Source organism: Mytilus galloprovincialis, chromosome 2, assembly GCF_965363235.1.
Source record: "Mytilus galloprovincialis chromosome 2, xbMytGall1.hap1.1, whole genome shotgun sequence".
Taxonomy (NCBI): domain Eukaryota; kingdom Metazoa; phylum Mollusca; class Bivalvia; order Mytilida; family Mytilidae; genus Mytilus; species Mytilus galloprovincialis.
In genome coordinates this window covers 87,646,612-87,661,940 of record NC_134839.1, presented here as the reverse complement: position 1 = coordinate 87,661,940, position 15,329 = coordinate 87,646,612, and the positions used below count along the sequence as shown (strand labels likewise).

Here is a 15,329-nt window from a genome sequence, read left to right as displayed (position 1 = left end):
GTTTAATTTTCATAAATTGTTACTTGGATGGAGAGTTGTCTCATTGGCACTCATACCACATCTTCCTATATCTATAAAGGGCTTATGTCATCCTGCTAAAGATCAAAGCTGACTCCAGTCTACACACTTTAATACTGACCAGATCTAGAGAATGTAGTATGCAGCCTTTTTTCCTGTCCCAGATACACAGTTTATCATCCAATCCTGAACTAATTACACATTTATCTGTACTATTAATGGACACAACAGCACCATCATGACCCTTAACCTTATGCAGACATGTACCAGCCTGAAGGTCCCATAGTCTGACTATTCCATCAGCATCACCACTGGCAGCATAAAACGGTGGCACCTACACAAACAAATGCACATGTAATCATTTTTGTTATTATTGATAGCTGAACAAGGGTTTGATTTTCAATTTAACTGATTGATTGTTGGTTGGCAACTACTTATTGGCAAGCTGCAAATTTATTCTAAAGAAAACAACAAAGTTTTTTTTTTTCATATCATAGTCAGAATGGGCTTAATACTTCAGATTTGGATTGCTAGGAGAGCTGTTAAAAATAAAGGCTTTACACATGTAGGTTGTTGAAATAAACAATCTTAATAAATACAATTTATATATATTTTAGTTACATTTGTTGTCAATTGAAGATAACTGTTAAAAAACCTGCACCTTCTCTATATGCTTTAATACTTTCAAAATATATGTTGACTAAATAACATGGCAGATAACTGTTGTACTATAAAAACACTAAGTAGTCAAATAATTGTGTCAGGTTTTTAAAATTCCTCCATCAAAAATACTATAAAACTGAAAGATATACATGAATTAGACAAAAAAAAACATACCTTATCAATATATAACACTGTAATTTTAGCAGAATGTCCATGTAGTGTATACAAACAGAAAGCATCATCTATCTGGAAAACCTGTAACAAATAATATTAAATAAATCAGATATTCTGAACAACAGTGGACAAGTTGAAATGAATAGTTTATATCTGAATAATATGTTAAAGCTTAACTACCTGTCTAATCCAGAAACTAAATATTGATTAAACAATATTCTAGAGATATTATATAGCTGCCTGATTTATCATTTTTGAAGTCAGCCAATTTATGTAATACAGTCGATTCCACTTAATTGCATACCGCTTAATAGCATAATTCGGTTAATTGCATAGTTTTCTCCTGCACAAAACCATTTCCCATTCATCTAATGTTAAATTGTCCGGTTATATGCATAGCTCTACAAGTGGCCTTTCGGTTTATTGCATAGAAAATTATTGCCGTCTAGATATGCTTAGTTAAAACTGACGAGATTTTTGACCGGAAACGGTCATTTGGTAAGTATATTTTTCTTGAATGCATCCTTATTTTCGTTATTATTTCATATTTACTTTTGTGTTATTGAAATAAAGTTTTAAAACAGTTTCTTTCGTGTTTATATTATGGAATTTGATTTAAAAATAAACCTCGATGTCTACACAGGTAAAGTTTCCCATGTTCTATTTTAAGCCTCGAGGTCATAAAAATGTCAAACAGATAATTGTTGTAAAAACACTGACCATTCTACTTCAAAGGGTGTTAATAATTGATTGGATTTAAACAATTGTCCATAGATTACATTTGGGGTTAATTTTTAAAACAAAAACTCCTGCTAATTATCGATCATAACCAATGTGAACTCTATTGGGCTTGGGGTGATCTGTATTAATGTTAATATTATAGGGCATTTACATATGGTTAAAGAATTTTATACATCAATCATTTGTTTTTAATATTTTATGAAAAGAGCATTTACTTTTAATTATTATATTTTCTCACTTTCAACACTTGTGTCCAGCAATTAACCCGTACAGGGCCCCACCATTGCTGCTTTGCATATACGAAACTAACAAGTTGTTACTTCAGTGCCCAACTGCATATCAACATCAATTCATTACACATCAACAGTATTGTTAAAATAATTATAAACTTAAGTATTGTTTAAAAGTTTATTTTAATCAAAGCCTAACAATGTACATTGTACATATGGGTCATAGAAACAAATCTATTTTTAGAACAGTTTATTTTCGTATCCCAGGTAAAGGAAAGTCTGAATGCAAATAAACTAAAACTAAATGTGTTTATAATCTTTATTTAAAGAAACAAAATAAAATAACACATATGACACAAGAGTAGACATAAAATTTTGATTAGAATAAATCAACATTCAGTATATTGTATGTGGATTACAGACGTTCATCTTTCTTCAGGGATTTCTCTTACTGATCTGTTCTATCGATGTTATTTGACTCTGTCATTTGGCATTTCGGATATAAGCATACTCCGCTTTATTGCATAATTTTGTCTGACAAATAGGCTATGCAAATAACCGGAATCTACTGTAATTAAAAGTTATCCAAATGCTGAAAATATGTTAGACACAAACACAATCAATCAAGTCTTTCACTGATTTTTTTTTATATATTTCCTTCATTGTCCCCTTTTATAATTTATATAATAATTGTGAAATACAAAAAGATGTCTAACGCTGGCATCTTTTGCGACCACTTTTGAGCATTTTAGTATTGATTAGTTTATACTTGTTTGATGAAATCTTTTGACTTACCTTGAGGGTATGATCTTGGCTTGCTGATATAATTTTCCTACATGTCCCTGCATACTGTAATGACACTATTTGTTGTTGGTGAGCCTTTGTGCTCTTCATTAATGTCATATGAATGATTTCATCACGTCGCCTCAAACTTTCTACTTTCACTTTGGCTTGACTATACTGCCTACTATGACCTATCAAGCAAATCCTTTTATCTTATCTCTATTTTTTTTTTATTTCCAACACTCATTTTAATGAAGGTATATGTGAATTGTATTAATATCTATGCATTATAAAGATACAATCTTCTTCTGCTTTTGTTAATGAGCACTGTGCAAATTTCATTTTCAAACCAGATGCTCCGCAGGGCACAGCTTTATACGACCGCAGAGGTTGAACCCTGAACGATTGGGGCAAGTATGGACACAACATTCAAGCTAGATTCAGCTCTAAATTTGGATTGTGATTAAATAGTTGACACAGCATAGGTTTCTGACACAGAATGAATGTGGTCTAATAAACTTAAAATTTGTTTTTTGCCTTTGAGCAATTCACTATGCTGTTGAATATTAGTCCTCTCAAAAAAGTGTTTGAAGAAATTTTCTTTTTTATTCATGAAATCTGAAATGAGAAAAATTGAACCCCCCAATCTTTTTTTCACATCCCCATTTCCCTTATTCCAAAACTGATCTCAATTCAAATTACTAATGGAGTTTGCAACAATAACTACTCATTTAAATACATCATAAAATATTAAAATGTAAAAAAAGTGCTTGTTATCACTGAATGGTAAAGATTGTTTTAATTTATCAGTTGGTAGTAAAAGTGAATATACATTGTATATTGTAATTAACAATGATTCAAGTTGATTCAACTACTATTCTGGACAAAGAAAGATAACTCCAATTGAAAATTTCTTGCTATTGAGCAATATTGTGCAATTAGATATTTCTTGCTATTGTGCAATACTGTGCAATTGAAAATACTTGCTATTGCACAATACTGTGCAATTGAAGATTTCTTGCTATTGCTGAATACTGTGCAATTGAAAATTTCTTGCTATTGCACAATACTTAATATAATAATTTTGGATCCTGATTTGGACCAACTTGAAAACTGGGCCCATAATCAAAAATCTAAGTACATGTTTAGATTCAGCATATCAAAGAAGCCCTAGAATTCATTTTTTGTTAAAATCAAACTTAAGTTTAATTTTGGAACCTTTGGACTTTAATATAGACCAATTTGAAAACGGGACCAAAAATTAAGAATCTACATACACAGTTAGATTTGGCATATCAAAGAACCCCAATTATTCAATTTTTGATGAAATCAAACAAAGTTTAATTTTGGACCCCGATTTGGACCAACTTGAAAACTGGGCCAATAATCAAAAATCTAAGTACATTTTTAGATTCAGCATATCAAAGAACCCCAAGGATTCAATTTTTGTTAAAATCAAACTAAGGTTAATTTTGTACCCTTTGGACCTTAATGTAGACCAATTTGAAAACAGAACCAAAAATTAAGAATCTATATATACAGTTAGATTCAGCATATCAAAGAACCCCAATTATTCAATTTTTGATGAAATCAAACTAAGTTTAATTTTGGACCCTTTGGGCCCCTTATTCCTAAACTGTTGGGACCAAAACTCCCAAAATCAATCCCAACCTTCCTTTTATGGTCATAAACCTTGTGTTTAAATTTCATAGAATTCTATTTACTTATACTAAAGTTATGGTGCGAAAACCAAGAAAAATGTTTATTTGGGCCCCTTTTTGGCCCCTAATTCCTAAACTGTTGGGTTTTCAACTCCCAAAATCAATCCCAACCTTCCTTTTGTGTTCATAAACCTTGTGTTTAAATTTCATTGATTTCTGTTTACTTATACTAAAGTTATTGTGCGAAAACCAAGAATAATGCTTATTTGGGCCCTTCTTTGGCCCCTAATTCCTAAACAGTTGGAACCAAAACTCCCAAAATCAATCCCAACCTTTCTTTTGTGGTCATAAACCTTGTGTTTAAATTTCATAGATTTCTATTTACTTAAACTAAAGTTATAGTACGAAAACCAAAAGTATTCGGGCGACGCCGATGACGCCAACTTGATACCTATATACGACCAAAAAATTTTCAATTTTTATATTTCAAATCTGACTTCATCTACTAATACAAAATGTGTAAATCCAGTCAAGTTAGTATTATCAATTTCCATGATTTTTTTTCCTTTCTAATTTTTGCAAAAAAGGATGTTTTTATTGTCTTTATCAATGTAGTAATAATTCTAGTAATATATATACCTTTGGTAAAAGTTGTATTAGGTGTAGATGTAGAAGTGAAAGCAGAATTATGGAATGTCTCTAAGTCTATAAAATCTATTGTTCCATTTAACCTGGCAGCAACTACCCTGAAATTTATATTTGTATATTTAGTAAACATGTAATAGATATATAGAATGGCAGTATAAGATTGTATGATCAACTTTAGTTTTACTGTAATAACCAATAAAAGACAATACTACTGTTAATTATCAAAGTCACTGCGAATGAATACACAAGTGTTTCAATTTCGTTTAGCATCAAGTTCATTTATCAATAATAATTCAATTTTATAGATGATCTGATGTTTTTATAATGAGTCATGTTACACTGCATTTGTCCCCTTGTCTAATATAGAAAGTTTGCATTTTAATACAGAAACTAATAATATCATTTTCCACTAAGGTTTAGACATACTGACCTATTACCAACCAGACAAACAGATGTCACACCTACTCTACTGTCTCCAAACATATTCTTAAGGGTTCCAGATGCTCCATCCCACAGCTAAAATACAGTGTCAGTTTAATTATTTTATTTTCTTAATCATTATCTAAAACTTCTAAGAGCTGACACTTGCTATTGTTTTGGGTTTATTCCTACATTAAACATGTAAGAGAAAACTCTTGTTCTGACAATTCAGATGGGTCAATATCAAAATGGGTGTCTCTGTTCAAACTTTTATTTCATCCTTTGTAATATCATCTGATCTTTTCTACTAGTTCTAGTATTATAATTATCTGTACACAACATAATTTGCATCTGTAGATTGAAACCGTATTCATACAATGAATGATTCTTCAAAACACCTTATGGTTTATTTTATGACAATTCCTATTTGAGTTGCAGTGCATTGTTTATTGTAATACCATTAACGTAAGTTTGTTACATATATTTTTTTTTTAATAAAGAAACTGTTTGATTTGTTTTACTGGGATAGTAAGTATTTACAATTTCACATCATTTCTTACAACAGAAACAGTACTGGCAGCTCAAATCTTTTAAAACTAATCAAGACAAAATATCTGTTTATAGAAAACAAAATTAAAAAAAAATCACCTCAATTCTACCATTGCCACAGCCAGCTGCTACAAGACCATCTGAGAATGACAGACACCAGATGGGAGGAGCTTGATTGTCTTGGAAACCAGTATCAAACAGGGAAGCATCATGCTGCAGTGTTGCTGGATGGTCACCTGTTTAACAAACAATGGCTATTGCTTAGACATTTAATTTATAATCTAGGTATGCTCTACCATTTAGGTCAAATTGAAATTAACTTGAAACAATCATAAAAATACTCTAAGGACTTTAGTCTTAACCCTTTCAACGCTACACAAAAAAAATAGAAAAATGGCTGCTGCTACTGCATTTTTTTGTGTTCATTCATTAGAACAGTACATTCCTTTTCAGACTGTTGTATCTTTTTTATTATAAGAGATAAAGAGAAAGTTATTGCATGAAAAATGCTCAGGAGAGTATGAACTGTAATGTAAGATAGTTATTTCAGTAAAATTTTTATCAGGTTACCTGCATTTTCAGGTAATTAACAGGTAAAAGGTGTAATTTATTACATTTGTGTTGAATTTTGAATAAAAACTACTTTCAGTCTTCATCTATTTTGTTGTTTTATCTGCCATATAATAAAGAAGACACCAATTGCTCGATTCTGTAGCATATTGCACCATACACGTATTATGTAATCGTGGCACAAATCAGTGGCGCTGTCCTAAAAATTTTCAGTCAACCTCCTTTTTCCCCCCTTTTTCTCATCTCGTAATGATCGATCAAATCATATTTCCCACACGGGTTGAATGTTATAAACACATTGAGATAAAAAGAAACCTTTTAACTAATCCTCATCGTCAGTTTCGCCATAGAAATGCTGAAATATTTCCATATTTACAGCTTCGTTTCCGATTTCCGCCATTTGCATTTGTCAAAATATTTGTTTTTATTTTCCTTCTTCTGCATGATTTTACAATAAAAATTGCCGGGATTTCAAGCGCAAATGAGACCTTGCATATCCTGGATTCATACAAGGAAAAGTTAGAGAGGACCCGAATGAAAACCGAATGGTTTAAGAGTCCTTATGAAAAATCCGTTGTCATCGCGGCATATGCCGCGAATAGCAGTGACGGACGGCGTATGCCATCGTGGCATACGCCGTGTATAGTGTTGAAAGGGTTAAACTATATATATTCAAGTTTTACTTTTTAAGAGAATGTTGTTGTCATACATTCATGCTGTCAAAAAGTATGGTGGAAGCACAAATAATTGATAATGTCTACATAGACTTACCAGCACTCCAGCTCCTTGACCGCCATTCATCATTTTGGCTTGTCTGAGCTCCATCACTAGGGTTACCACTCTCACCATTTTCTTCTAAGAATCGTTGGTGGTTGGTATAAATACTATTGAATTGTCCTCTAAAATCAAACCCTGCATTTTTTGGTTGAGGAGATGGCGTCAGAGACAAGTGGTCATCATTTGACAGTGATGAAAAGTTTGTGTTGACTGAACCTGATAAATCAGGCTGATTTGTAAATAGTTTCTTGTGAGGTTCAGTACTTTGACGTTTGCTGGAACTTCTCTGTCTTGGACCAACAGTATTTAAATCCTCAGGAAATACTGATCCTACATCACCATGGTACTCCGCATACAGATCTGCATCACTGTCTTCAATGTTACGTCCAACACATGGTTTACGTTTCATCGGTGGTGTTACACTAAAAAACATGCGTCAAATATACCTTGGTTTATATAATAACTAAATGTTGTATACTTTTAACTTAAAAATAAAAGTATCAAAATTATGTAACAGTCTTACTTATTTATATGACTGTTACATATTTTAATACAAGATCATCTTCGATGAAATATTCGAAAACAGCTATTTTTATTTGTATGAGTAATTTGCTGTCATATGTCATATATATCCAATTTAAATTACCTTTTCCTGAGTATAACAGTGACACATTCTCCAGTTACGGAATCCCATACACGTAACTCTCCTCCCAGACAAGTACTAACAATGAAATGGCCATCTGTAGCTAGGCATTCTATCTCCTATGGACATAAAATAAACACTTTAATAAAGTTACGAAAATGAACTGAAAAAATAAAATCAACTCTAGTTAAATATTCATCAACTTTAGAATTGTTGATAGGACTTTCTTTTAATCTATACCATCAAAAATTGAACTCAGATCTTATCATCTTACTAATTAAAATTGATTCTAAACAGTGTGGAACAGCTTATCACAATTTATATTTTGTTATATTTTCTGTACGACAAGAGATTCAATATTTACCTGAGCATGTCCTTTAAGAATCTTTGGTACAGATGCTTTAACCTGTCTTATGTATCCACTATGACGGCTTTTTCTCCCATTACGGCTCCACTTTTGTCGCCATTTAGCATAGTTTCGTGGACAAATACAATTATATAGTGCTACAACAAAATATGAAATGCAAATAACAGTGAGAATTCCAAAGCACAAAGTAATCACATACTCTCTTCGTGACTTTGGATAAAACTGTTTGAAATGTTCTGAATCATACATATAATGTGGTGGAAAGTCTCCACCTTCTACTGTGACGTCTTCTGCCATGTCATTACTTGCTGAAAAATCTCCTCTAGCACTCTGTTGTTCTGGTGTACCATCTAATGACTGTCTGAACTGTATGGCTTCTTGTGGATTAATGAGCATAGATATATGGATTGATGGAATAATGCTGATGTATCTGGAATATAATAACAAGAGTATAAATGTTGAAACTCATGTCATTGGGCTTTGATTAGTAGTTTCTGAATATACAAGTAATGTGTCAACAGAACAGGGAGATGATAAGCCATCAACAGGCTTCCTACAGAATAACATGATCCCTTGAATCCTGATCATATATATATTGCAGGAAGATCTCATTTGTAGTCCCTCCAAAAACTGTAACAAAAATTCCATATGTCCATTCTATGTATTGAAGAATATTTTAGTATTCGGAAACAGAAAGGTGATCATTTATGAATGTGCAAAAATATCTAAAAGAATAGCATGCTTGTATCAATTTCCATTTGACCGATGTAAAATGATCAAATTAAATTTACCATTGACATGTTGATAAGTTTAAGGTATTTAATTTTTCAGATAGGTAACCAACAAATCTATTTTGATCCAATGTTCTTATTTCACCACAGGAGCCACCTTTATTGCTTAGCAGACAAACAGAAAGAACTTGAAAACTAAATTGGCTCAGTGGTTTCATAAAAAATGTCATACAGAAGTTTATAAGAGATGCCAAGTGATTGCAATAGCTCACATGACCCTTTGCCCAGAATATGCATGAAATAATTGCCACTAGAGGTTAAGCAAGAAACAATCAATCAATTATACCAAGGTGAGCTAAAGGTTAAGACTGTAGTGTTGAAGTAGCATTGAGATATTCCACATCGTTTTGGAAATTTTTTACATACTAAATTTCCAATTCATTTGAGTTAATTTCTGAGTAACCATTCTTTGTGTGGAGCTTTCTTGCATGAAAGTTGAACTTTGCGACATGTTTATAGTAGACAACTCATTTCTATCTAACTTAGTAATTACCTGCCATAAAGGCTTATATTGTAATAACCAAACATAGTCAGCCAATGTTTATGATTCAAGTCCTTCCACAATTCTGCTTCTGTATGATTAACTGGTGATATCTCTTCTGACTCTAGGAATCCCCATGGAAACGACATCCCATAATACTCCTCCTTGCCACCATCTTGTTTTGCTTGGTTGATAGAATAATTAATGGCTATTGTAGAATTAGTTAAATGTTCTACCAGCCCTGATTTATAGACAATCAATCCTATCCAGATTACTGTACAAACCTGTCAAAATAATATACATATTTTATAAATAGTCCAATATCCTGGGTTAAAATCAATTCTTTCCTCTTATATTTTTCTCAGTAAAATATAAATACATGTTTGATATTTGCGTTCAAATTGGAAGGGGGGACCCCTGACCTTTCTTAATTGTAATTTATTTCATTTTTTTATGTCAATGTTTCATGGGGTTGGAACCTGGATCACTACCTGCTACATCATTCTAAACAGCAAGGGTATTATTAGAAAGCTTGGCTGTGATTTTTTAGGATGGACACTTTTTTCATATATAATGTAGAATGAAACTTGCAATATCAACATTGGCAGAAAAACTTAAAGAAAATTATGACTGAATGACAACAACTTATCATCTATATCAGTCACTTTTAAAATATGCTGTCTGATAAAAGTGTATATGTTGTGTACATATATGTGACATAGTGACACAATAACACAACAATTCAAATCAGTCTCAATTTAATACAGTAAAAAAATACTTTCTGTAAAAATAAGTTTAGAATTTTCATGGTGACTAACCCTTTACAAATCCACTCAATTAAGACTTTCTATGAGGTACTATATCATGTCTATCATGTTCATTTAAATAAACGGTAAAAATATTGAATCAGTGATAACAAGAATTCTTTCAAGAATTTTTAATAATTTAAATTAAGAAATTATTTCGTGCATTTATTAATGTGATTTTGTCATTTAAGACTAAAATGCAATTCAAATTTTGCGATATTGAGAAAAAACACCTGTTTATAAATGATAAGAAGATGTGGTATGAGGGCAAATGAGACAACTTTTCATCCAAGTCACAATTTATAAAAGTAATTTATTATAGGTCAAAGAAGGGTTTTTAGTTCATGTAAAAAAAATCTAAATTCATGTTTTTATTATTGTGTATATAACCCTGTCAAGGATCCCGAAATTTTTTCACCTAATTTCGGTCATTTTCATATAACATAAAAGTTGGTGCCCCTTTTCAAAAACAGATTGTCAAAATCTCATTACTGCATGAGTATGCTCATACTCGTAGCATCAACGAACTTGTTTCACTGTTGCATAGCGTTTACTTCATGATTTATCCTACCATTTTCCTAAAATCGATCAAAAGCAATTAAGGGAAGGCAACAGTTTAAGAATAAAATGATTTTAATGACTCAAAATCGTAATTTTCTCAGTCATCGCTTACGTTTCTTTCGATTCGGAAGTCGAAATTCAAACCGGATGTAATGCGACAATACTAAAACGAACAATTCCGGACTTATTTCCGGGATTAGTTTTGTTTATCAAATTCACAGGAAAACATCGTTTTTTTAATATTTTACCTTTAATAGTGTAAGAATATTAATGAAAATAGTTGCACTTGCTTTATTTAGCAAGAAATCAATTTAAATTTACGATTTTATGTCAAATCTGTGGAAGAGAATTTCAGGCATGCGTATCATAGTAAACAAAGCACGTGTGTTAGTAGTGAAAAAAATCTTTTTTCTACTTAAATTAAATCAAGTTTTAATTTAATTTTAAATCATTATTGACAATTGTCTTAGCTGAAAAGTAATTAAATAATGAAGACAGTTGGTATAGAATTTTAACTTCTTTATAATATTAGTTCGGAGCTTGTGATTAATAGCCAGGTGTGAACTAAAAACACAGGTATAGAGATTAGCTATCATTAGCCAATAGCTCCCCGAGGCATTAATATAGTTATTAGGAGGGCCCTCAGGATTATAACACTTTACTGGAGTGGCAGTTTAATTACATAAAATCGATAACAAAACAAAAATATATGTTTAAAATGGCGATTTGAAACTCAATCTCAACGAAATGACCGAAATTATTTCTGTTGAATAATAAAATTTGACCTAAATCCCAATAAATGATTTAGGACTTTTGAGTTTCCGAATCGGTCATGTCTGGCATATATGACCGTTTCCGGACCCTTGAACCCTGTCATATTTTCGCAATAATAAAAACATCGCAATGATTTCTGAATTTACAATATAGCATTTGTTTATATCAAAAAAATTGTTTTTAGCATTAGTCTTTTAATCTTACCATCATACACTTCTGTAAAGCTCTAGTTCTGCCTATAAAATCTATCAATCTGAGTCTCCTGGAAGATTGAAGAGCCTGTGGATTAGATAAGAACCCATCTTTCTTCACTGGTTGTGAGGGTACTGCTGGAGATTTAGAATCTGTCTCAGTCGTACCCAATAACGTCATTACAGGACATCGGACTAATGGTTCCATCTTTTCTTTCTTTCTGAGAACAGAATCTGATGTACTTCTTCTTATTGTTCTCTTGTGTAAATCTGATAGCTATGTATGAAAATATTAAATCAACATTTAGTGTTAATAAATATAATTTTTTTATCAGAATTTAGTAAGTATTTTAGGTATAGCTAAAGTGTTCATGTCACATTAAATACTCTCCTCTCATTTAATTGAGGTATCTGGCCATCTCAGTGAAGTTAAACATATCCAATATTAAGGAAAAATACTGAATTAAAGTAGTGATGCCAATTTAGCATTATGGAATAATGGAAAACATTAGAAATATCAATCTCTTACTTCCATTCTCCTGATATCAACAGATAATACTGTGACAAAGAACACAACTTGTAGGAAGAAATCAGTCAGTAAACCAACCAATGCAAATACAGCAAACTCCTGCAATAAATCATTAAAAAGAGATCAATTTTAAAAAATTGTCAGTCTGTAAATTACTATAAATTATTATTGAACTTCATTCAGTCACAGGAAACAACATATCTAAATTTGAAAAGATTTTGTCAGAGTGTTTTTAAGGAAATTACATGGACACTTTTTGTTGTTTATCAACAAATTAATAATGGATATTCTCCCTCAGAAATCTGGTTAAAAATGGATGACAATTTAAGATTCCTCAACATTTCCATAATTGCTGATACAGATTTTCAACCAAAAAGATAAAGGAATAAGAATGAATTTGAGAATATAAAACTCCATTAGAGTATCACAGAAAGATGAATGAGTCATATTTGAACTTGCAGATTAAGCAAGCTAGCATTTTCCAACAATTCTTTGACTTTGACTGATAGCCTTTTTTGGGGTGACATTTTAAAAGTGTAATGCATTTTCAAATTCACTAAATTACATTTCTTTATCAAAGTTGTGTGTATTGTTAAAAAGCTTTGAAAAACAACTTTTCTTTCATGTTCCTTTCTTGCTATTCTAGATTTTGTTTGTAAATTTCAATTTATTAAGAGTTTGAAGCATGAGGGAAAAAAAAGGCACATTTTCAATCTTGATAAAAGAAAAAAAAATTGAGAAAATTACTTATGTACTACAAAGTAGTTTACCATTACCTGAATCTGTGGAACAAAAGTAACAAAACCTCCAACTACAATCATCAATTCTGTTGCCAAGTTCTTGGTGATGTACCAACCTTCCTTACTTATACCTGGTGAATAAAATTAAAAGATAACATGTATTAATCAGTTCTGTTGCCAAGTTCTTGGTTATGTACCAACCTTCCTTACTGGTACCTGGTGAATAAAATTAAAATATAACATGTATTTAATGTGCAAAACTCATTGGAAAATAAGGAAAAATTAATATAACAAAATACTATGTGTTTACAAGTATAAGAGTAATTATTTGTTATAAGATTACACTCTGTACTTTATAGTTGTATGCAAGCATCAATGAACAGAATGAACAGTTTGCCATTAGATTGCTTTGATAAGTATATGTAGCATATTTACCTGACGATAACAGGATATTGGTATTTAGTCAAATCTTAACCGGAATTTGTGATACAATTAGAATTCTTAAATTTATAAAATGTAAACAATATGTCGAAATGTTTAGGCTTTAAAATAAATATCTATTTGGGTAAGTTAATGCAATCACGTGAGGTGTAAAGTGTCTTACTGTTAAAGGTTTATAATGTTAAACAACCATAGTATATCAATGTGTAAACACACACGTTAATTATGAGCTATGAAAGTCAATAAATTCAAGCATTTTTCTGAAAAAGTTTAAAAAAAATTTCAAACAAATATTCTTTACTGTGGAATAGCATTCATTAGTCGTCTTGATAGATTAACAACTAGTGGTTACACAGTCAATTAATTCGATTGATGTGTCATTTGTATGCAAGAGTTATAATCCTTTGAACTATGTTCAATTTCAAAAAATCAATGTGTTGATTGTCTACTTTGAACAGGGTTATAATTTCATCTTTTACATATCTTTTACAGATTGTTTTTCAATGAATTTAAAATCATAGATGCCAACCCCCTTTTGACACAATCAGTAACAAACTATCAAATTTTCCGTATTTTTGAAAAGTTTTCAGTAATCATTCATAAATGTGCATTTACCAATAAAAATTACTGACGAGTGGTTGCAAAGTGATGTACACTAAAATTTGTCATTTAACATGTTGTCTGTAGTATGTATTCCATTCATTGATTGTTCAGATGTTCTCGACTCAAACATTTTTGTTTTGTCAAGGAGAAGTAGAGAAAGGGGGAAAGCTACTTAATAAAATGCAAGTTTGCCTCTTCGGAAGTCAGTTAGTTACCCAACAATAGGTCGATAACTCCCGAGAAACCGGAAGCATTACATTGGCGTTTCCTAAATACTGGACCAGGACGGAAAAGTAATGATAAAAATCCGCGTTTTACAAAATTGAACGTCGATGATTGGGAATCCGTAACTATTCGACTTTGACCGTAATAGCGTAGTTTTTATCGCAAAATCGGAAAAACTACGGAAAAATCGTAATGGTTGGCATCTATGTAAAATCATTACAAAATCTGTAAATGTACTTAAATATTGGTATTTCTCATTGGTTTATTAAAGACATTTATGTACATCTATAATTTCATTTATTTGTTTTGAAATGTTTAAAATTAATATATATCAACATAAAGAATTATTTTATTATCTTATAAATATATTTTTGTTACATTTTAATTAGTCTGACCGTGCAAGAATGTCATAGGTGTGCAAGGTCAAATCTACCCTCATAATCAATAAGTTTTTTAGTGCGATAAGACAAATTACTCTGAAATCATAGTTCACAACACTTGTTTCAGAATAATAAATTTCCTATTTACCTTAATATAACATTAAAGTATATAGGTAAAAAGTTCTGAGACAAGTGCCTGTGTCACAGATAGAGTATCTTCTTCCATTAATCATGAAATTGCCCTCTTTGAAACACGTATTCTGGAAATTGTTAAAAAAAAATATTTTCTTTCTACTTTTAATTTGAGGTACAATATACCAGTGAATAACATGTTTTATTCTGCTGTCAAGAATGCACTGTTTTAAGTTGTGGTATGCATCATATGATCTCCAACAGCATTTATCCTGCTCCTTGTAAAGGCATTTCTTCTTTGATATATATAGAATTTCAAAATGAGAGTTTAAATTATTTCGATGATAACCTTCGAAATTTTTTACAATAATAAAAACATCGCAATAATTTCTGAATTTACAGTATATGATAAAGGTTTATACAGAAGAATG

At 31.2% G+C, this 15,329-nt stretch overlaps 1 protein-coding gene across 2 annotated transcripts in view; it reads right to left on the bottom strand.

Moving 5' to 3' along the window:
- Window positions 1-15,329, bottom strand: part of LOC143064739 (sterol regulatory element-binding protein cleavage-activating protein-like) — a 41,003-nt gene that overhangs the window by 8,366 nt on the left and 17,308 nt on the right. For both annotated transcript variants that reach the window (XM_076237800.1, XM_076237801.1), the window contains exons 11-23: window positions 13,154-13,248; window positions 12,378-12,476; window positions 11,862-12,125; window positions 9,529-9,800; window positions 8,242-8,674; window positions 7,881-7,996; window positions 7,229-7,656; window positions 5,987-6,123; window positions 5,349-5,434; window positions 4,910-5,016; window positions 2,622-2,800; window positions 856-936; window positions 140-352 (exon numbers count right to left, since the gene is read on the bottom strand). In XM_076237800.1, the coding sequence (XP_076093915.1) occupies window positions 140-352; window positions 856-936; window positions 2,622-2,800; window positions 4,910-5,016; window positions 5,349-5,434; window positions 5,987-6,123; window positions 7,229-7,656; window positions 7,881-7,996; window positions 8,242-8,674; window positions 9,529-9,800; window positions 11,862-12,125; window positions 12,378-12,476; window positions 13,154-13,248 (2,510 nt within the window). The remainder of the gene's footprint in view (window positions 1-139; window positions 353-855; window positions 937-2,621; window positions 2,801-4,909; window positions 5,017-5,348; window positions 5,435-5,986; window positions 6,124-7,228; window positions 7,657-7,880; window positions 7,997-8,241; window positions 8,675-9,528; window positions 9,801-11,861; window positions 12,126-12,377; window positions 12,477-13,153; window positions 13,249-15,329) is intronic.